Source organism: Hylobates moloch, unplaced genomic scaffold (assembly GCF_009828535.3).
Source record: "Hylobates moloch isolate HMO894 unplaced genomic scaffold, HMol_V3 SCAFFOLD_13, whole genome shotgun sequence".
In the NCBI taxonomy this organism is placed as follows: domain Eukaryota; kingdom Metazoa; phylum Chordata; class Mammalia; order Primates; family Hylobatidae; genus Hylobates; species Hylobates moloch.
The window spans coordinates 15128674-15151436 of NW_026652288.1; the positions used below are offsets into that span (position 1 = coordinate 15128674).

The 22763-nt window shown below is 44.5% G+C and overlaps 1 protein-coding gene across 1 annotated transcript in view; it reads left to right on the forward strand.

The window, feature by feature from the left end:
- Nucleotides 1-17733: 17733 nt before the first annotated feature.
- Nucleotides 17734-22763, forward strand: part of DDX1 (DEAD-box helicase 1) — a 37853-nt gene continuing 32823 nt past the window's right edge. The window contains exons 1-3 of the mRNA XM_032172258.2: nucleotides 17734-17839; nucleotides 21038-21089; nucleotides 21387-21450. Coding sequence (XP_032028149.1) covers nucleotides 17824-17839; nucleotides 21038-21089; nucleotides 21387-21450 — 132 coding nt within the window. The 5' untranslated portion in view covers nucleotides 17734-17823. The remainder of the gene's footprint in view (nucleotides 17840-21037; nucleotides 21090-21386; nucleotides 21451-22763) is intronic.

Here is a 22763-nt window from a genome sequence, read left to right on the forward strand (position 1 = left end):
TGAAGAACGTGGAGTCCAATGTTCGAGAACAGGAAGCATCCAGCATGGGAGAAAGATGTAGGCTGGGAGGCTGGGCCAATCTCTTCTTTTCACGTTTTTCTGCCTGCCTTATATTCGCTGGCAGCGGATTAGATGGTGCCCACCAGATTAAGGGTGGATCTGCCTTCCCCAGCCCACTGACTCAAATATTAATCTCCTTTGGCAACACCCTCACAGACACACCCAGGATTAATATTTTGCATCCTTCAATCCAGTCAAGTTGACACTCAGTGTCAACCATCACAGGGAGATAGTCACTTTTGGTGGGTAAACATGTGGAGCTTATGTCTCCTCCCCTTGAATCTGGACTGGGCCTGTGAGTGAAAGCTTTTACTTTTTAGCCCAGGCTTTAAGAAGGCCTGGCAGCTTCAGTTTCCTCCGTTTTGGATTCCTGAGCTACTGTGAAGGCAGGAAGGCCAGGCCACTGTATGGGAGAGGTAGGCCAGATGGAGAGGCCTTGGAGGAGGAGGTAGCACGGGGTACTCCTCACATCCCCCCAGCAGCAGCCCCAGCCTCCTTAAAGCCCTCACAGAGGGCAGTCCAGGAAGCTGCCCTGAAAACATATCATCCTCCTCCTAAAAATGTGTTTCCCTTTGGACGTTAGTACCATTGATTATGCCTCACCATTAACAGGCTTGAACGTATAGCAAATGTGCTTTGCCCAGATCACTTTTTTGGAGGAAACTTTTCAGCAGCACATTTATAATTTATTAAGCTAGTGTTCCTCAAACTATACTGTAGATAAGAATCATGGAATAAAAATAAATTCCCAAGCCCCCTCTTCCCCAGTAGACTGAACAGATCTCCCTCGGCCAAGGAGACCCTAGAAAATCTTTAAAAACTTCCCTGGCTGGGCGTGGTGGCTTATGCCTGTAACCCCAGCACTTTGGGAGGCCGAGGCAGGTGCATCACCTGAGGTCAGGAGTTCAAGACCAGCCTGGCCAACATGGCGAAACCCCATCTCTACTAAATATACAAAAATTAGCTGGGTGTCATGGCAGGCGCCTGTAATCCCAGCTACTAGGGAGGCTGAGGCAGGGACAACTGCTTGAACCCGGGAGGTGGAGGTTGCAGTGAGCTGAGAGCACGACACTGCACTCCAGCCTGGGTGACAGAGCTAGACTCTGTCTCAAAAAATAAAACAAAACTGTTTCCTGGCCGAGACAAGATGGGAGGTTGGTCATGCCTCAGTACGCCCCCTTCCTCACTAACCACTACTAGACTTAAGAGTTAAACAGAAACCAGCCCTGGAAAGCAAAGAACAGAAAACTTCTCCACTGACATCAACTTCAACCAGTTGCTTGGTGTCTCGGCCAGACTCTCCTCCCTTTTCAAGATTTTGACATGACAGCTGACCAAAGCACCCCTTCCACTGAAGGAATGACTGTCCACCATGGAATGGTTCTGGCCAGTTTACGCAGACTGTGCACAAAGCACCTTCATGTCCTACATTTCCTTTTGACATATGGAGTCTAGTATTACTGCATTTTAATGATACATCTCCACTGCAAAGTCAACATGGGATGTATATACGTTTGCTTATCACACTCATGTGTGACCCCCCTTTCATTAATATTCCTAACTCCTATAACCTGTTAAATATGTATGTTCAGCCAACCCATTTAGCATAAAACTCCTGTCTACCCTTCCTCCCTCAAAGTTCCAGCTTTTTTTTTTTTTTTTTTTTTTTGAGACAGGGTCTCACTGTGTGACCCAGGCTGGAGTGCAGTGGCACCATCGTGGCTCACTGCAGCCTCAACCTCCTGAGCTCAAGTGATTCTCCTGAGTAGCTGGGACTACAGGCACACACCACCACACCCAGCTAATTTTTGTTTTTCTGTTTTTTTGTTTGTTTTTGTTTCTGTTTTTGTTTTTTTGGTGGAGACAGGGTCTCACCATGTTGCCCATGCTGAGCAAATTCGTGGGCTCATGCAATCCACATGCCTTGGCCTCCCAAAGTGCTGGGACTACAGGCATGAGCCACCATACCCAGCCTAAAGTGCAGGCTTTGATCTCAGCCAGAGGCTCCACTTCCCAGCCTGGAGGTTGCAACCAGTCATAAGAAATAAAGTTTTCCATTCCAAATGTATAGAGCTTAAGACTTTGAGTGGACATAATTAATTTAAGCCAGTTCCAAGGGCCTGACTGCCCTTGCACACTGACTGAAAGGGAAGTCCCTGTCTCTCTAGGGCTGAATTTTGGACTGGGAGACACAAACTGAGATGTCCCTGTGGACATCGCTGTCACTGTAGTCTTCCAGTTCTATTGTGCTAGTACCCACAGCTAAGAGAGAAAGTTTCTCTCTTTCTCCTGATTGAAACCATTCCCTTCACCCATCATAATTCCTTCTTTCTTCTCTGAAGCTGGGCTTAATCTTGGGCATCCTTGTGCGGATTCCCTCTTTACTAGTGATGTCCCCTCAGCTTGTGACCACACTCAAGTTTCTCTCATGATTAAAAAAACTGGCCAGGCATGATGCCTCATGCCTGTAATCCCAGCACTTTTGGAATCCAAGGCAGGTGGATCGTTGAGCCCAGGAGTTCGAGACCAGCCTAGGCAACATGGCAAAACTCCATCTCTACAAAAAAACACAAAAACATTAGCCGGGTGTGGTGGCACGTACCTGTGATTCCAGCTACATGGGAGGCTGAGGTAGGAGGATCACTTGTACCCAGGAGGTAAAGACTGCAGTCATCTAAGATCGTGCCACTGTACTCCAGCCTGGGCAACACAGAAAGACTGTCTCAAAAATAAAAAATAAAAAAATGAAGCCATCCCTTGACCCACACATCCATCCTGCATTTCCATCTAGTTTATTTTCACCTCATCCAAACTTCTTACAACAGGAGTCTATGCTCACTAGAAGTAGTCTCTTCTCATTTAGCCCTTAACCTACTATAACCTGGGTTCTAATTACTCCGCTAACGTGTCCAGCATATAATGCTAATCATCCCATAAATTTCCAGCATGTCTATTCTCTTGGTTTCTGTAATAAGACTCTTCGAATTGTCCTTACAGTTCTGACTTTATTTGCATCCTCTAGGGCCTTCTCGCTGTTCTCTGCACCACACTGCCCCCTAGTGCTCGGGTTCTCTACACCTTGTTACTACAACAGTGCTGCTCAGACCAGTGGCTTTGGCATCACCAGGAGCTTGTTAGGGCTCAGGCCCATCCCAGACCTGCGGAGTCCGTATCTGCATATAACAGAATCCCCAGGTGATGTTCATGCACAGCAAAGGGTGAGAAGCAGCTCCACGACTCAGTCCTCACTCCCTGCTCTTCTCTTTTCTGGGTGAGCTCATCAATTCCCAAGGTCACTACCTATTTGTCGAGGTTTCTCAAATCTCTATCTCAACCCAAAGTACCTCCTCCAGGTTTCAGTCTCACATAGCAGACTACTTGCTGGCCATGATATTCACACCGAACTCAACAGACCCATGCCTACCAACCAGCTGCCCCTCCTGTAATCTATTTTTCCCAGCTGATGCTAATATCATTCACCCAGTTATCCATACTGAAACCTGGGCATTGCACTAACGCCTTTCTTCCTCTCATTACTCTCCCTTCACTCTCTCCCTTTACCCCCATTAAATTCAATAAGTCATCAAACCCTGGCATGTTGATGATATTTCTCTTCCCTGTCCTCTCCTGCCTGACACACTTTCTTTGTCCTCATTCAAGTTTCAATTACATCTTATATATACTGCTGCAATAATAGCCTCATAATTGTGCCTGCACAGATCTGTTCTTCACACAATCACCAGGAAGAGTTTTATATAATGGAAATACGATCATCTCACTGTCTTGCTTAATATCTGTCCCACCCACCATAGTGGTTCTCAATTCGTGGTCTCTGGACCAGGAGTATTAGCATGGTACTCACAAGTTGCCTGGGAACCTGTGAGAAATGCAAATGATGGGTCTAGCCCCAGACTACTGAATCAGAAAGTCTGAGGAGGAGGTTCCTACATCCTGTTTTAACAAGCTCCAGGTGATTCTGATACACACTGAAGGCTGAGGCCCACTAACCTCCCAGAGTAAACCAATCTTGATCAGCAAACAGTTCCCCCTGATACAGCTGAGGTCCAAACTCTTTAGCATTATTTCTGTCTACTCTTCAATTTTGAACTTGACATGTGAGGAATGGAGGAATATTTTTTATTTCTATGTATGGTAGCCAATCTTCAAAATGTTGCCCCTGCCCCATTCCCCAGGCTCCTAGTGTCCATGCACTTATGCAGTGCCTTCCACATTGAACAGGGCTGGCCTGTGTAACTAGCAGGATACTGTGGAAATGATGGTGTGAGACTTCAGAGGTTACAGCAACCTCTCTCCTGAATCAGTTGCTGGGGGTAGACATCTGCCATAAGTGACGACACTCAAGAACCCTATGGAGAGGTCCAAGTGCTGAAAAACTGAGGTCTTCTGTCAGCCAGCACTAACTCGCCAGGTGCATGAGGGAGCCTACTCACAAGTGGATCCTTCAGCCCTGGTTGACATCTTGACTGCAGCCTCATGAGAGATTCCAAGCCAGAACCATCCTGATAAGTCATTCCTGGATTTCTGACCCACAGAAACAATGTAAGATAATCAATATTTTTGTTTTAAGCCACTAAGTTCTGGTGTGGTTGTAATGCAGCATTAGATGATTAATACATCAGGGTACACCATCCTGTTTCTTGCCACTGTGTAAGTCTCCATGCTGTCCCCTCTACCTGAAAAGCTTCCCCTCCTTTCTTCCCCCATAAGCCCCTCTTCATCTAATTAAATTCAGTCCACCTTTTAAGATTCATCTGAGATATTATCTTCCCCAAAATCCCTTCTCTGACCCTTCCAGACTGGCTTAGCTGTCTACTCTGAGTTCCCATGATACTCTGAATATATCTCTACCGTTGCATTTCTGCCTTGTGTAAATTATGTGTTTACATTTATCTCAGTTGAAAAACTTAGATTATCTTGAAGGCAAAGAAGTGTGTCTTATTCATATTTGTCTTACTCATATCCCCAGCACTATCATAGGCTTTGGCACATAGGAGGCACTTCATCTGTTTTGTTAGGTGAATAGTATATGAAGGATCTTTGTGAAGCTGTTAGAGATGCTTCATGGAAAGAACATAGTGCCTTGTCCACTCTCAGGCCTCAGTATGTTTCCATTTCTTCCCAGGGCAGAAGTAGCTTCCAAATCAGGAGATTCAATATATCCACTTGTGGCAGATTGCATTTTCCAAAGATGGCCATATGCTCTGAATCAGTATCCAATATATGGTACCGTTTCTCCCATAGCCAAGATTCCCAGGTCCAGGAATCAAGGGGCAGAGATGTGAATGGTGCCACTCATTATTACCTCTAGTGAGCCACTAGCAAAATTTTTATTTCCAGTTCCTGTGACCTTACACTCTTCTGACTTAGATAGAGGTCTTAGCTCTAAAGGCAGGAATATCTCCACCAGGAGACACAACAATGATTCCATTGAACTGGAAGATTGCCACCTGGTCACTTTGGGATTTGCATTGCCTCTGAGTCAACAGGAAAAGAAAAGAATGACTGTGCTGGCTGGGGTGATTGATCCTGATCACCCCGGGGAAACTGAACTGCTTTTGCACAAGAGAGGTAAGGAAGAGCATGTCTGGAATATAGGAAATTCCTTAGGGCATTCCTACTATTACCATGCCCCATGACTAAAGTCAATGGAAAACTACAACAGCCCATTCCAGGCAAGACTAATGGTCCAGACCCTTTAGAATAAAAGTCTGGGTCACCAATCCAGGTTTCATGACCAGCTGTGGTGCTTGCTTAGGGCAAATGGAATACAGAACAGATAGTGGAAGAAGGTACAGTAGTTATAAATACCAGATATGACCACATAACTAGTTACAGAAACAAGGACTGTAATTGCCATGAGTATTTCTTCCTTATTTTGTTATGAATGTATTTGTGTGTATATAATGTATATATGTATATATATGCATATGTGTGTATATATGTGTAAATGTGTGTATGTATGTATATGTTTGTATATATGTATATATGTATATATACATCTGTTTTGCTATACGTATGTACATACATATATGGCAATTATCCTTATGTATGTATTTATTTGGTAGAGACAGGGTCTCACTATGTTACCCAAGCTGGTTTTGAACTCCCGGGCTCAAGCAATCCATCTGCCTTAGCCTCCCAAGGTGCTGGGATTACAGACATGAGCCACTGTGCCTGGCTGCAAATATCTTTGTTTTCTTCCCTCTTATCCCCTCATGTAACATAAGATACACTCATTTTATATTATAGTACCTAAGTATTATTAATTTTATATCTAAATATTGACATAAAAATAGAATGTCAAGGAGAATAAACATCATCCAAGAGTTTTTACATCCTCTCCTGGGGAAGGAGCTAGTGTATTTTCCAGTGTACACAGGACAGTTGTATCATCTTAGGTGGAATTATGACCTTGCTATTGTGTTCATTTGGAGATTAAGTATGGGTTAAGGAGATGCGTATGGGTGCCAAGTTGACAAGGCATGCATGTGTGATGTTTAATATTATGTATGAATACATGTGGCCTATGGTGCCCAGATATTTGGTCAAACATATTCTGGGGCTGGGCACGGAGGCTCATACCTGTAATCCCAGCACTTTAGGAGGCCCAGGCAGGCAAATCACTTGAGGTCAGGAGTTGGAGACCAGCCTGGCCAACATGGTAAAAGCCTGTCTCTACTAAAAATACAAAAATTAGCCAGACATGGTGGCAGGCGCCTGTAATCCTAGCTACTCAGGAGACTGAGGTGGGAGAATCGCTTGAACCCTGGAGGCGGAGGTTGCAATGAGCTGAGATCACGCCACTGCGCTCCAGCCTGAGCAATGGAGAAAAGTCCATCTCAAAAAAAAAAAACCCCCCAAAAAACAAACATATTCTGGATGTTTCTGTGAGGATGTTTTTGGATGAGATTTACATTTAAATTGGTGGCTCACACCTGTACTCCCAGCACTTTGGGAGACCAGGGCGAGGTAGGAGGATGGCTTGAGCCCAGGCATTTGAGACCAGTCTGGGCAATATGGTGAGATCCCCATCTCTATAAAAAATACAAACATTAGCTGGGTGTAGTAACATGTGCCTGTAGTCCCAGATACTTGAGAGGCTGAGGTGGGATCACTTGAGTTCAAGAGGTCAAGGCTGCAGTGAGCCATGATCAGGCCACTGTACTCCAGCCTGGGTGACAGAATAAGACCCTGTCTCAATAAATAAATAAGTAATCAAATGAATAAATAGGTGGCCTTTGAGTAAAGTGGATTGCCCTCCATAATGTGGGTAGGCCTCATTTGGTTAAAAGCCTTGATAGAACAAAACGCCGACCTCCCCTAACAAGAGGGAATTCTCTAGCAGATGGTCTTCAGGCTTCAACGGCAACATCAATTCTTTCTGGGTCTCCAGCCTGCCAGCCCACCCTATAGATTTTGGACTTGCTAGCCTTTTATAATCATGTGAGGCAATTTCTTAAAATAAATCTTTATATACACACACATCCTATTGCTTCTGTTTCTCTGGAGAACTGTAACACATCACCACACCAATTTATACCTTGTCCCATGTTTTCTTAAAATGTAATGTTGAGTCCGAGCACTATGGCTCACACCTGTAATCCCAGCACTTTCCAAGGCCAAGGCAGAAGAATTGCTTAACTCAGGAGTTCGAGACCAGCCTGGGCAACACAGTGAGACCTTGTCTCTAAAAAAAAATCAAAAAATTAGCCAGGTATGGTGGTGCACACCTGTAGGCCCAGCTACTTGGGAGGCTGAGGCGGGAGGACGGCTTGAGCCTGGGAGATTGAGACTGCATTGAATCATGATTGTGCCACTGCACTCCAGCCTGGGAGACAGAGCAAGACCCTGTCTCAAAAAGAAAAAAAATTTCATGTTGATGCTCCTCCTTCAAGTGGTGGCATCTATGATCCCTCCCCTTGAATCTGAGCAACCTTGTAATTATCTTAATGAATAAAATGAGAAGGAAATGACACCACTTGACTTCTGAAGCTTGGTCATTGAAAGCCACACGGCCCTTGGAATACTCACCTTTGGAATAAAGCCACAGTGTTGTGAAAAAGCCCAGGCTGCAGCTGGCCAACAGTCCCAGCTGGGACTCATCCCAGCTAGGATGAGCATTAACTGAGTCATGAGAGTGACAACCTTGTCATGATTCCAGCCCCTGGACAAGGTGAGCATTGTGGAACAGAGATAAGCCATCCCTGCTGTGCCCAGGTTCCTCGCCCTTAAAATCTATAAGCAAAGCAAACACGTTTTAAGTCAAAAACATATTGGGGTAATTTGTTATGCAGCCATAGTAACTGGACCACCACCATTCAGACCTACAGTGGAAGGAGTCTTCATAAACTCCCATTTTTATTATTGTATCATAGGAAACAGGCAATATAAATTCTTATATTCAGAATTGTTTTCTCCAGGCATTTTGAACATTCTTGACCATCTTTTTTATTACCCACCCTTCTTTTTCACATAGCAAGTGGCTTTGTTTCAGTCTAGTAAAAAAAAAAAAAATCACAGACCTTGTTAACAAGAAAACCTGAGATCAATTTCACAGACAGGAAGGAGGTGCAGCGAAGCAAGGAACCTGGGTGGGAGGCTGAGAAAGTGAGCCTGAGCTCTGTGTGCAAGTGCAAAATGGCTCTGCCGCAGGTGATGGAATTTGGGGATCCTGGCAGATTCTGGCCTGCTGGATTTGGAACATGTGTCTGATGTACATTCTGTTCTTAAACACCTGTAAGTTCAGACTCCAAATGTGGCACCATTTCCCCTAGGGCTGACAGCATCACTCACAGAGGCTGACGAACACTCAAGATGGTGGGCGTGGGAGACAGGGACGTTCATGCCTGCCGGCCAGTTGGCACCCTGACATAAATCGTGTCCCTGCCTGGCTTGCATATGCAGAGAGTGACGCAGTTAGTGAGATCTCTTTTTCTGTTTTACAGTCCCTCTGAAACTCACCCGGGTTGCCCTTTGTCTCCCTCTCCCCATATATCTGGAGTGATGGACTTTATGGCCACTTCTTCAGGGGATACGGAATTATAGATCTCTGGATTTATGTCTGTTTGCCAGGCGCCCTCTGGTCCCTGCACCATAAGGTGAATGCCGGGGCAGCGAGAATGATGTTGCATTCTAATAGATCTGGACCAGTTTCTGACAGCTTATTTTGACAAAAGCATAAAATTCAATGATTGTTGCCCAACTCAGAAGTTATAGGAAATATAGGGGGAAAAAAAGGATGTTTAAATGTGAGCCTCCCTATCTTCAAACTGCTCTGTGAGTCTGGTAAATTCTGAAAAACACAGAAAGCTAAGCTAACAAATTTAATGACAATGGCGAGTCTAGAAGCAACATAATTTACCCCAGAGAATGTGACATGAACATACTTTTTCCTGAGACTGAGGGATCACCACCTGCCACATGAACAAATAAGGGGGTCTGTTAGGGAAGCAGGGATATGGTAGCCAGCCTTTGGGTTGCCCGCCCTGCAAAAGATCTTTGTCTATTGGAATTCACACCTATGTGTGTATTAGTTCTCTTCCATGCTGAATAGGCCTGTGTGGCCACTAAGATATCACAGAAGTGATAGTGTGACTTTGATGGCTATGCCATAAAAGATAATACTCATTCTGCTTTGTTCTCTAGGATGGCTTGCTTTGGTGGGGAAGGGTGAGGGGGTCCCAGCTGCAATATCATGAGAACACTGAAGTGGCCCAGGGAGAGATCTATGTGGAGAAAAGTAGAGGCCTCCCACTCACTGCCAGCACAGACAGGGGAGTGACCAAGCTTTAAAAACTGATCTTTCCGCCCTAGCGAAGACTTGGGATGACTGCAATCCCAGCTAGCAGCTTGGCTACTACTGTGAGAGTGACTCCAAGTGGAACCTGCCTAGCCAAGCTGCTTCTGAATTCCTGTTCCACAAAAGCTGGCAGTAATAATAAATGTTTATTGTTTTAAGTTACTAGATTTTGGGGCAACTTGTTTTGTAGCAATAGATAACTAATGAGAGCATATAAATTAGGATTAGGTTTGGCTGCGTGAGACAGACTGCCCCCATCTCCCCTTCCTGCAAAGAAAGAAAATAGATGTTTATTTCTCTCTCATTTAAGAAATATAGAGTCACAATTTCTGACTGGTATGGTGGTCCAAAGGTGTCTGAGACTCAAGCTATTTTTCTCTTATTGTTCTGCTATTCTCAGTATATGGCTCTCATTTCATGGTCCAAAATGGCTGCTCAAACCCCAGCCATCACATCCTCATTCCATCCAACAGGAAGGAAGAAATAAGGAGGAACACAACACTTCCATTATGGACATTTCCCAGAAGTCACATCTGACATCTCTGTTTATATACCACTGGTCAGAATATGGGCATATGGCCATATATAGCTACCAGGAAGGCTGGCAAATAGAGTCTTTATTCTGAGCAGCCATATGTCCAACTAAGTCAGAAATTTAAGGAAAAAGAGAAATAAACATTGGGGAAGCATGATTTGCTGCAAGTTGCTAGCTTAGTTGAATCTGAATGATAATTAGGAGTTTGCCAAGAAGATAGGTGTTATTATAGTTTGTTATATTGTAAATGCACCTACTACGTTACAGAAGATGGTATATTATAAATGGCTGCAAACTCTTTGCTATTTACTGCATTGAATGGTAGAGTCTGTTTCTCCTCCCCATGAAACATAGGCTGGTCCTATGACATGTGTTGGCTGACAGAATGTAATAGAAGTGACACTGTATTACTTCCAAGGCTAGCTTAAGAGATATGCAGCTTTTGCTTTCTACTTTTGAGACACATCTTTGTGGTACTATGTAGGAAGTCTGCCTTCCCTAATACTAATCCTGCTGCGAGAAGGTCCAAGCTGGCCACGTGGACAGGGCAATATCATGCAGAGGAGTAATGGGTGACCACACATGGAAGTAAAGTCTTCTTTGACCTCCCAGCCCAGCCAAGACACCAGCTGAATGTGACCTAGTGAGTGACCTTGGGGAATGTCACATGGAGAAGAAGAACCAGCCAGCTAAGCCCTGCCCAAATTCCTGACCCCCTAAATTATGAGAAGATATATTGGCTGTTGTAGTATGCCTCTAAGTTTTGGTGTAGTTGTTCACAGCAACAGATAGCTAAAACTAAAAAGGGAAAGCCATTCTAGGGAGAGGGAATAGCATTTTAAAAACTACAGTGGTGAGAGGCAATGTGGCATATGCAAGGAATTCTACACAGTTTGATATGCTAGAAAGTAAAATTTGTGGAGGAGAGTGGCAGGTAATAAGGCTGGAAGTAAGCAGGAGGCTGGACATGGAGGACCATCCTACGGAGGGTGGATTCAGGAGCCTTACCAACTAAGAGCTGTGTTGAAGGGGGAGGGTGTATTAATGGAAAGACTGACCATAGCAAGATTCAAGATCCAGTGCAAGTACTCCTGAGTCATTTTTTCCCTCCTAACAGGTAGATCTGGGGCAACCTACACAGACAGCATTTATGGAAGGGGAAGGTTACTGTTACTTGTGTGAAATGATGGGTGGGTTTGTATCCTGTATTGTGAGGAAGGACTTTGTAGGGAGGGGGTTTATGGATGACGATATTATATTTTCTACTCAACTTCTTTTAGATTAAAACAAATTCTCTCTCTAGCTGCTTCCTCCTTCTTGGTGGTGAGATCCTCAGAAACTAAGCAGCTGGCTTTATCTTGTTCCAGAAGGACCTGGGAATAGGAACTGAGAAGGAGGGTGGATGTCAATGAAAGGACAAACTAAACAACCTAATTTGACTTATGTTCCCTAGGCTGGGTTCAGAGTCACATCCTCTACTGTATATGTCACATTTCACCTTCATTTTCATTGTGAGGAAATGGCCATATATTCAGGGATAATTTTGGATGTTTCACTCACAACTCAGGCCAAATGTCTCCTCCTCCTTGTAGCCAGAATAGATTATTGCTATATTATGAAACATTCAAAAAATTTTCCTGAAAGATACATTACAGAATATCCATAATGATGTGTGTTTTATTTCCTTTCTTTTCTGTACCTCTTAGCAATGTGTTGGGCTGCAGAAAAAAGAAATTTTAAAGTGGCTTAACTGGGACATTCTCAAGCTGCAAGAGAGGTCTAGAGGTAGACAGACCTGGGCTTACCATCACTAAGGATCCAGCCTTTTATTTCTGCTTCAGTAGTCTTAGTGTGCAGCTTTTATCTTTGGGACTCATTGCTGACTTTCCAGGCATCATATCAATGTTCCAAACGAAAAAGGGTGCATGCCAGTCAGATCTTTCCCTTTTGAAAAGCATTCCTGGAAGTCCCAACCTGGCACTGCCAGTTGTATCTCTCCAGGCAGAGCTGAGTCTCTGGGCTGTCTCTCTAAAAAGGAATCTGGAAAGGTGATTGTTTTCTTCTTCTTCCAAGTTTCCTTTTTTTTCTTTTTGAGGAGAGTCTGGCTGTGTCACACAGACTAGAGTGCAGTGGTGTGATCACGACTCACTGCATCCTTGACCTCCTGGGCTCAAAAATGATCCTTTATCACGACGTCAGGAGATCGAGACCATCCTGGCTAACATGGTGAAATCCCGTCTTTACTGAAAATACAAAAAAATTAGCCCGGCATGGTGGCGGGTGCCTGTAGTCCCAGCTACTCGGGAGGCTGAGGCAGGAGAATGGCGTGAACCCGGGAGGTGGAGCTTCCAGTGAGCCAAGATCACGCCACTGCACTCTAGCCTGGATGACACAGTGAGACTCCATCTCAAAAAAAAAAAAAAAAAGATCCTCCCCCGGCCAGCTTCCCAAATAGGTGGACTGCAGGTGTGTGCCACCATGCTTGGTTAATTTTTTAAAGTTTTGTTAGAGAAAGGGACTCTCTATGTTGCCTAGGATGGTCTCGAACTCTTGGGCTTAAGTCATACTCCCACCTTGGCCTCCGAAAGTGGTGGAATTAAAGGCATAAGCCACTACGTCCAGCCTGTTTCAGATTTCTATAATAAAGAAAGGCAATGGGAAAGGGGACTACTATGGTTTGAATGTTCCCTCCAAACTTCACGTTGCCAATGTAATGTTAAGAGGGGGGCCTTTAAGAGGTGATTGGCCCATAAAGGTTCTGCTCTCATGAATGGGATTAAAGCCCTTGTAAAAGAAGTTTCATGGAGCATTTGGTCTCTTGCCCTTGTACCTTCTGCCATGTAAGGACATAAAGCTCCTCTCTGCTGGAGGACACGGTGTTCAAGGCACCATCTTAAAAGCAGAAACCAAACCCTCACCAGACTACAAACCTACTGGCACCTTAATCTTGGACTTCCCAACCTCCAGAACTGGCAGAAATAATTTCTGTTCCTTATAAATTAGCCATTCTCAGGTATTTTGCTATAGCAGCACGAATGAGCTAACCTAGGAACTGTGTATGGCTTTTGGGTGGTCCATCTACAGAGGCCTTCCCAGGACCCATCCTCTCTACACTTTCCCAGATACCTGAAGGCATGTTTTTTTAGGTCTGCCTCAGTAGTTGCAAAACCATTTGCTCCACAGTGGGATATAATTATAATATAGCTTACTTGAAAATACATAGCATAATATCTTGGGCCCATGGATAACATAGTAAAACTTCCCTATCACATGATTAGTGGGGCCCAAACAACCCAATTACAGAAAATGTGGGGTTATTCTGCGGTTAAAAAAAATAAATATTGGGGGCAAGCCCAGGCTGGGAGTGTGTGTGTGTGTGTGTGTGTGTGTGTGTGTGTGTGTGTGTTTGAGACAGAGTCTTGCTCTGTCACCTAGGCTGGAGTGCAGTGGCATGATCTCGGCTCACTTCAACCTCCGCCTCCTGGGTTCAAGTGATTTTCCTGCCTCAGCCTCCCAAGTAGCTGGGATTACAGGCACCCACCACCAAGCACGGCTAATTTTTTGCATTTTTAGTAGAGACAGGGTTTCACCATGTTGGCCAGGCTAGTCTTGAAGTCCTGACCTCAGGCAATCCACCCACCTTGGCCTCCCAAAGTGCTGGGATTATAGGCATGAGACACTACGCTGTCATAGGTGTTTTTGAATTATAATTTTTTAAACAGCTTTATTAAGGTATAATTTAAATATCATAAAATTCACTAAGTGTACAATTCAATGATTTACAGACCTGTGCAACCAGCACCACAATCCAACTGTTGAAGACTTCCATCACCCACCTTAAATGTCTCACGTCCATTTGTATAAATGCAGACAAATGAACAAAAGCCCAGGCTGGGAGTTTTTAGGGTCCAGTCCAATCTCTTCTCAGTTTGGCTACAGTTTGGTGCCACCTGGTGGTGTCTGTCCTGGTTTCTGGGACCAGGCCAGGGTTCCTAGGAATCTCCCAGTTAGTAGGCAACCATTAAATCAACCTATTCTTGGGGAGACTAGACCAGCAAAATACCAGACTGAAAGGCACCCATCCTCTATCTTTTGGTTTGGTGAAGGGTCTGGCTGCTGTTTCTCTGCCTGGTGTTATTCTTCCTGCCAAGGAGAGGAGCCAATCACATACCCCAATTCACATATCCTAATTTGCATTACCGAGGACATTGCAATACATACATACAAATATCTATAATTATTAAAGCAGTATATTAAGTGAGCTGAACTTGATAAGGCACAAACAGAAAACATTATCCGTTACCTTGAAATCATCTCTATGGATTATTTCTTCCCCTGACCTAGATGAAGTCTCTGGCATCTTCTAGAGCTTTTCTGGTCACTCTGAGACAATGAAGAGTTGTCTGGTTACTTTCATCTAATTATACCCTCGTTTCTGTAAACTATCATGTTCAGTATCATGATTGAAATTCACGACTTCAACCAACATCATGGCTTCCTCCTCTCCTGCTTGGCCTATTCCACGCCAGAAGCCTGCAGTGGGATGGAGGATGGGGTTAGTCTCTTTTCTGCACTCACCTCTCCCATTAGCTGTTGTTTCCAACTCCTGGGAAGGAGAAAGTCTAGGGGATGGGGTGGGGGGTGGGTACACACCTTTATCTGGCTGGGGTTATGGTGATCTGATTCTGGTGCTCTCTGGCTTACACATGCTCAAGGCTGATTGTTTCTCTCAGAGGGAACTTTTTGTGGTATCTTGGAGATTCTCCTTGCTGACATCCTCCACATGTAACTCCCATGAGACAAGGGATATCTCTCCTCCAGTTTGGAAGGTAAGGATGCCACTGCGTTCCTTGGGGGCCTGTGTGCTGAATCATTTAGCTCCTCCAGGAAGTCTCTTGGGCACATTCCCTTTGAAGAAAACTTCCAGTCCACTCTCCACAGATCTATTTATCCCTTGGGGAAAAAATGTCACACGATTCCCCCACAGTTGTTGGAAACGCAGTTAGCTCCTGCAGCAAGCTTCTCTCTCCTTCTCTCTGTCTCTTTTTCTGCCCTGCCACCTCAGGTCGTCCCAGGGACAGCTTCTCAGAGCAGTCCTTACGCTTCCCAAACTCTCAGATCAAAAGTTCTCAGAGTAGTTCCCTGAAACGCATTCTTTTCACAGAAATCTTTTCTGTTAATTTGCATCTTTAATTTTTTCATACTTTATCTCTTCCTTGAGACAGGGTCTTGCTCTGCCACCCAGGCTGGAGTACAGTGGCACCATCATGGCTTACTGCAGCCTCCACCTCCTAGGCTCAAGAGATCCTCCCACCTCAGCCTCCCAAGTAGCTGAGACTACAGGTGTGCACCATGCCCAACTAATTTTTAATTTTTTCTTAGAGATGGGGGTCTCATTATGTTGCCCAGGCTGGTCTTGAACTCCTGGGCTCAAGTGATCCCCTTGCCTCAGCCTCCCAAGATGTTGGGATTATAGACATGAGCCATCATGCCCAGCCGATTTTTCATACTTTAAAGGTGGGCATTGGCTAAAGGCACAAAAATTAGATTTCAGATTTCCCTTTGGCAAGTCCTGCATAATATGGGTCTTGTATCTCTCCTTGGAAAGTGGGGGTACTTGGTATCCATTCAAAACTGCTACACTGCATAACTCTCAGGGTATTATTTAGACAAAATATAACAAGAATAGAGAATATAATGTGAATAGTGCCCCCTGGAAGTGTGAAGCTGCAGGGCTGAGTGTATTGTCCTGGGCCTTTGGAGCTTCAGGTGAATCCTGTTACATGTAATAGTAATAACAGAGCTAGTTATATTGTTACCATGTGCTATGCACTATTTTAGGTGCTTTATGTATTTTATTTGATCCTCATAACTATGGTATGAGAAAGGTACTGTTGTTCATACCTATTTCACAGGTAAGTAAACTGAAGCCCAAAGAAGCTTCATGACTTGTTCAAGGTCACACAGCAAGCGAGCGGCAGAGCTAGAATCCAAACTCAGAATCCGGTACCCAAATCTGTACTTCTAATCCCATTCTATCTTTTTTATTTTTTCATTTTTTATTTTTTTTTGAGACAGACTCTCCCTCTGTCGCCCAGGCTGGAGTGTAGTGGCACGATCTCGGCTCACTGCAGCTTTCGCCTCCCAGGTTCATGTGATTCTCATGCCTCAGCCTCCCGAGTAGCTGCAACCCTATTTTTTTTTGTTTTTTTTTTTTTTTTGAGACGGAGTCTCGCTCTGTCTCCCAGGCTGGAGTGCAGTGGCCCCATCTCGGCTCACTTCAACCTTCGCCTCCTGGGTTCAAGCGATTCTCCTGCCTCAGTCTCCCGAGTAGCTGGGACTACAGGCATGCGCCACCACGCCCGGCTTCTAAGTGTGTGTGTGTGTGTGTGTGTGTGTGTGTGTGTGTGTGTGTGTGTATTTTTAGTAGAGAAGGGGTTTCACCATGTTAGCTAGGATGGTCTTGACCTCCTGACTTCGTGATCCGCCCGCCTCGACTTCCCAAAGTGCCGGGATTACAGGCCTGAGCCCCCGCGCCCGGCCGCTGCAACCCTATTCTATCTTGCCTGAGGGTTCCACTTTTCTCCATGACACTCTGGGGCAGGCTACAGATAGCACAGCACGCGCCCTCGCGTTGGGCAGATGTGGCTCAGATCCCACGCTGCCATTCGGTAGATGTGTGTCTTTAGATAAGTGACTTAACTTTCCCGAATTTTAGAGTCCTCATCTAAAGATTCTAATACCTTCCTGACAGAGTGAGTGTCTGGTTGGGAGGATTCCTCATTTACTTTCCCCATCTCTCTGCAAAGAGAAAGGAGTTAAAATTGCATGGAAGTCAAACCCGAAATTATAAAAGCGACATCAAACATGGGTGAAGGGAGGGAGACCTAAATCATTACTTATTTTAGTTAAAAAAAAAAAAAAGTAACAAATACCTACCGCCTCCAGGCACTCACTAGTATTGGTGCTCAGGGCGATGAATCCAGTCCATCTCTCCAGGTCATTCACACACCAAGGCCCTGCTCATCTTTGTAAAGTGGGGGGACTGAGTGGGGAGGGCACGGTGTGGTGTCGACCTGAGCCCACTGGATGACCCTAATCACCAAACATCTGCTTCCTTCTCTGTGGCTGTGACCCTGATACCGCGTGGTGTGCTCCGAACACATGGTGCCCAGAACAAAGGCGGCTTCCAGAGGCCCTGGGTCCCAGCGGTCCGCTCAGCGGCAGGCGCATAAGGCGGGGCCGCCGCGGGCCTTTCCTTCCATGGGAACCGTTCTCCCGGGGCTGAGTCCCTGCCCGGACTCCGAACGCCGAAGACCTGGGGCCGGAAGCGCGCGCCGCCACTGGCGCGCCGTGTCAGTCGGGAGGGAGGGAGCGAGCTGGCGAAGCCGCGGAGGACGGGGTGAAGATGGCGGCCTTCTCCGGTGCGTTTGTGGAAACTTTGTGGGTGGTGGGACGGCTTGTTGCACGCCTCAGCCCTGGGGGGGGGCCCGCGGGGAGCTAAAGGGGCGGGAGCGGACAGGGGTCAGGGAGACAGAAGGGCGCTGTCCGCTGCAGCCCCTGATGGACCCGCGTTGCGGGATCAGGGGCGGTCGCAGCTCGGGTTGGGAGGACAATTCTTTCCAGGAGCCGGCCGGGACGTCCCTTTCCCTAACCTTTCCCTTCTACCAATCTCCACTTGGCTTTCCGGCCAGTGCAACTTCGGCTGCAAAATCTAGGTGGCGGCGTTGCTCTAGCGGCTCCCAGACGCCCGGGCCTCCTGCCTCAACGTGGCAGTGACCCTTTGGGAACCCTTTTCTGCCCGCGGCTCGTCTGGGCTTGGCCAGGCAGAGAGGCGAGACGGCGTGGGGAGGAGTCATTGGGGAAAAATGACGATCCTGCCTCTGTCCAGTTTTTTCAGGCCCTTCCAAAACGTTCCAGGCATAAACCTGATCTTTATTTGTTCTTAAACGCTATTATATCAACATTAATGTTCAGTGTTGAAGCTAAAGGGAAAGCATTTTCCAGTCCAACATAAGTTTGGAAAATTCATATTTATTTGCCGTCTGCTACCCTCCTTTATTCCAAATATGATTTGGTGTGGCTTATCGAACCCTACAGTTGATATTTTCCCCTCTTGCTTTATCATCCTCCTGTTAGGCATCCAGTTTTAGGAAGCTGTAATCAGCCTTAAATGTGCTAAACGTGACACATTTATGTAGCATTTATGTAACGTTTATTGCTATATAAATGTATCACGTTAAGCCTAATGTCCTTTAATGTTATTAACTTTTTAAGATGACTTCAGATGTTGTAGTATTTTATATTTTTTAGTTTTCTTCTGTAAGAATATTAGGAATTCCAAGTCTCCAGTCATGTAAGATTTTTTTTTCTTTTTTGGAGGGGGAGGAGGGGGATGTTGGTGGGGGGACCTAGTCTCCCTCTGTCGCCCCAGCTGGAGTGCAATGGTGCGATCTTGGCTCACTGCAGCCTCCACCTCCCAGGTTCAAGCAATTCTCCTGCCTCAGCCTCCTGAGTAGCTGGGATTACAGGCGCCTACCTCCATGCCCTGCTTATTTTTGTATTATTAGTAGAGACAGGGGTTTCACCATGTTGGCCAGGCTGGTCTCGAACTCCTGACCTCAGGTGATCCACTCACCTCGGCCTCCTAAAGTGCAACAGTCATGTAGGATTTCTGACTGTTTTCAGTTACATCTTCTAATAGAATTCAATTGGAAATCTGCTCAGAGTTGTTGCTGTTTTTCTTTTCCCAACATTCTCCTAAAACAAGATTTTAGAGCCAAGGTCTGTAGGATAGTTCTAGGTAGTCATTTTATAGGTTCACATCTTTGGGAGTCATACACAAATTTCATGAATGTTAGAGATAAAGGACTGGAAAAAGAGTCTTTGATATGAAGTAAGACAAAACTGGAATTTCATGAATGTTTCTAATTTTTCCTTAACTGTTAAAAGTATTATACTTAAGGTCTGGTTTCAAAGAAAACTTGCAGGGAGCATGACCAGAATGGTACAAGAGGTTGTCTGGAATTTACTGAAAGTGATATGTTGTTTCTCGTATAACAATTTTGCAAACAACTTCAGCTTGCGGTATTCAATATGCAGTAAGAACACACCACTCCTTTGTTTCAAGCAGTTTGCATTTTAGGAGAGAGAACATAGACTGTAATACAGGTTAATTCTTAGGAAGGCCTGCCTGGATATTCAACTTTAGATCTTCATTAGTTTATCTGTGGATTTTTTTTTTTTCCTGAGGAGATTAAGAGTTAGGAAAGTCGCCAGGTGCAGTGGCTCATGCCTGTAATCCCAGCACTCTGGGAGGCCAAGGTGGGCAGATCACGAGGTCAGGAGATTGAGACCACCTTGGCTAACACAGTGAAACCTGTCTCTATTAAAAATATGAAAAAAAATTAGCCAGGCGTGGTGGCATGCGCCTGTAGCCCCAGCTCCTCGGGAGGCTGAGGCAGGAGAACTGCTTGAATCTGGGAGGCGGAGTTTGCAGTGAGCTGAGATCGTGCCACTACACTCCAGCCTGGGTGACAGAGCGAGACTGTCTCGAAAAAAAAAAAAAAAAAAAAAAAAAAAGGGTTAGGAGAGCCTTCTTTTTTGAAAATGATGATCCTTCTCATCTGATGCAAAGAAAAAGCTACATAATTTTATGAAGAGTATTTTCAGTTTGTACATTTGCTTTATGCCTTTTCACGATGGCAAGAAATACAGAATTTCAAAATTGGTTATCTCTGGGGCTTGGGAATATTTCAGTATTTTTTTATAAGAATATATATTTTTATAATAATAAAAGCTATATTTTATAAATACAGACTTAAAATAAAAATCACTTGTCTTTTGGAAGGAAAGTTTAAGTAATCCAACTGACTACTCCATATATAATTACCCTCTAGAGTTCATATGAGAAATGATAAAATGACAAAACCCAGTTAGGAGCAACTCATCTCTATTCATTTAGGATGGGCCTTGAAGTAGAATTTTTGAGATATGTATACAGTTAAGAACAGAGCAGTTCTTCAGCTGACATTTCCAGGTGCCCATGTTTTCACCACGGGCCCCTCCGTCTTCAGTTAATCAGAATTTTGATTACGGCTGCCAGTAAATGTGGGTGCTCTCCACTTGTCTATTCATTTTTCTCCAGTTGCTGAGGATATTCACATGGTCCTGGAATAGCCAAGGCACATAACTGCCACATTGTCTCTAAATGCAACAACCTTGTGTATGCTTGGCAGACTTTTCACAAGTCATGAGAAGTAAACAGGCACTATAGTGGCTACAGTTTATTAGGTGACAACCATGCTCCAGCTGCATTACATGATTATCTCTGGTCTTCATATAGCCCTACGAGGTAGATAATATCAGCCCCATTTTGTGTGGAGAAAACAGATTTATAGCCTTGCCTAAGGTCACTTGCTAATAAGTGAGAACTGAGATTTGAACTCAAGTCTTTCTCCAGAACTTGTGCTCTTTCAACAGTGCCACGCTCAATAGATTTGATGTAACTGAGCTATCCTTCAAAATCTTTACCCTGTTTTATGAATAGTAATTTTGAGAGCAATGCAATTTATGATTTCACTTCAGTTTATGTGGTTTTTAAAATTAATTTTTACTTTCAGAGATGGGTGTAATGCCTGAGATTGCACAAGCTGTGGAAGAGATGGATTGGCTGTAAGTACATAAAGCTTAAATGTACCTGGGAGAGGATGTTTTATAATTTAAACAGTTGTTAGTGATTTTATCAAATATTTTTGTGTCTAGTTGGGTAAGTGAAAATCAGGTTTTTTTTGTGATTTTCTAGATTGTGGAAAGTTTCCTTTTTTTAACCTTGACATATTTCTAGTGGAATAAGATGGATCGTATTTACCACGTAAAATTTTCTTTTAGGCTTAAAGTTTAACATGACTTAATTTGCTTAGGTGATTTTTTTTCCCAGTAACTAAAATTCTTCAAATATGATTCTTTTAGCCTCCCAACTGATATCCAGGCTGAATCTATCCCATTGATCTTAGGAGGAGGTGATGTACTTATGGTAAGTTTAAATTTGATGAGGTGATTGGGAGCTGGGGACACATTCTAAGAATTGCATAGGCTTAAAAATGATACTTTATTCACAAACATTTATGATACATATACTGTATTCAGACTATTAGGTAAAAGCTTCAAACAGGTAAGTATTTACTCTTGAGAAGCTTAAACCAGCTAGGGAAATAAGACATGTTTAAGAATGAATCTCGTGTCAGAGAGAATGTGGCTCCTTCATAAGAGATGTAGAGTAGTACAGAATTCAAGTGGGAGTCCAGTTATCCTTTTGCTTGAAGGATCATAGGGACTGCTTAGAGGACGTAGTTTTTTTTTTTTTTTTTTTGAGACGGAGTCTCGCTCTGTCGCCCAGGCTGGAGTGCAGTGGTGCAATCTCGGCTCACTGCAAGCTCTGCCTCCCGGGTTCACGCCATTCTCCTGCCTCAGCCTCTCCGAGTAGCTGGGACTACAGGCACCCGCCACCACGCCCGGTTAATGTTTTTGTATTTTTAGTAGAGACAGGGTTTCACCGTGGTCTCCATCTCCTGACCTTGTGATCCACCCGCCTCAGCCTCCCAAAGTGCTGGGATTACAAGCGTGAGCCACCGCGCCCGGCAGTAGGTTTCCTTTTTCTTTTTTTTTTTTTTTTTTTTTTCTAAAAAAGGCCAAGCTCTGTTGTCCAAGCTGGAGTGCAGTGGTGTGTTTATAGTTCACTGCAGCCTCAAACTCCTGGGTTCAAGCAATCTTCCTATTTCAGCCTCCCAATTAGGTGGGACTACAGGTACACACCACCACATCCAGCGAATTTATTGTATTTTTTTGTAGAGACAGGGTCTCACTATGCTGCCCAGTCTGGTCTCCAACTCCCAGCCTCAAGCGATCCTCCTGTCTTGGCCTCCCAAAGTGCTGGAGTTATAAGCGTAGGCCAGATTTTTGACAAGGGAAGATAAAAGAGAAATGCTTTTTAGGTAGAGAGAATATCAACAAAACAGCAAATAGTAGAATGTAGGATATGACCCGGAATATTTCAGTTGGATGGTAGCATAAAATAATGTGTCTGAGGGGGGATAAACTTGAAATAAAATGGTAGAGAGGTAATGGGTCAGATTATTTGGGCTCTTTCTCAAATGTCTTGTTAAAGAATTTGATTATTAGTCTTCTATGAAGACTAATTTGAGTAGCAGATTGTAGTATAGCTCTGGGATTAGATGTTGTTCGGATACTTTTATAATAATCTAGATTAGAATTATGAGAGCTTCCGTTTGAATGGTAGCAATGGGAAAGGAAAGGGAAGAGAAGATTCTTAAGGGTATGGGAAAGGTA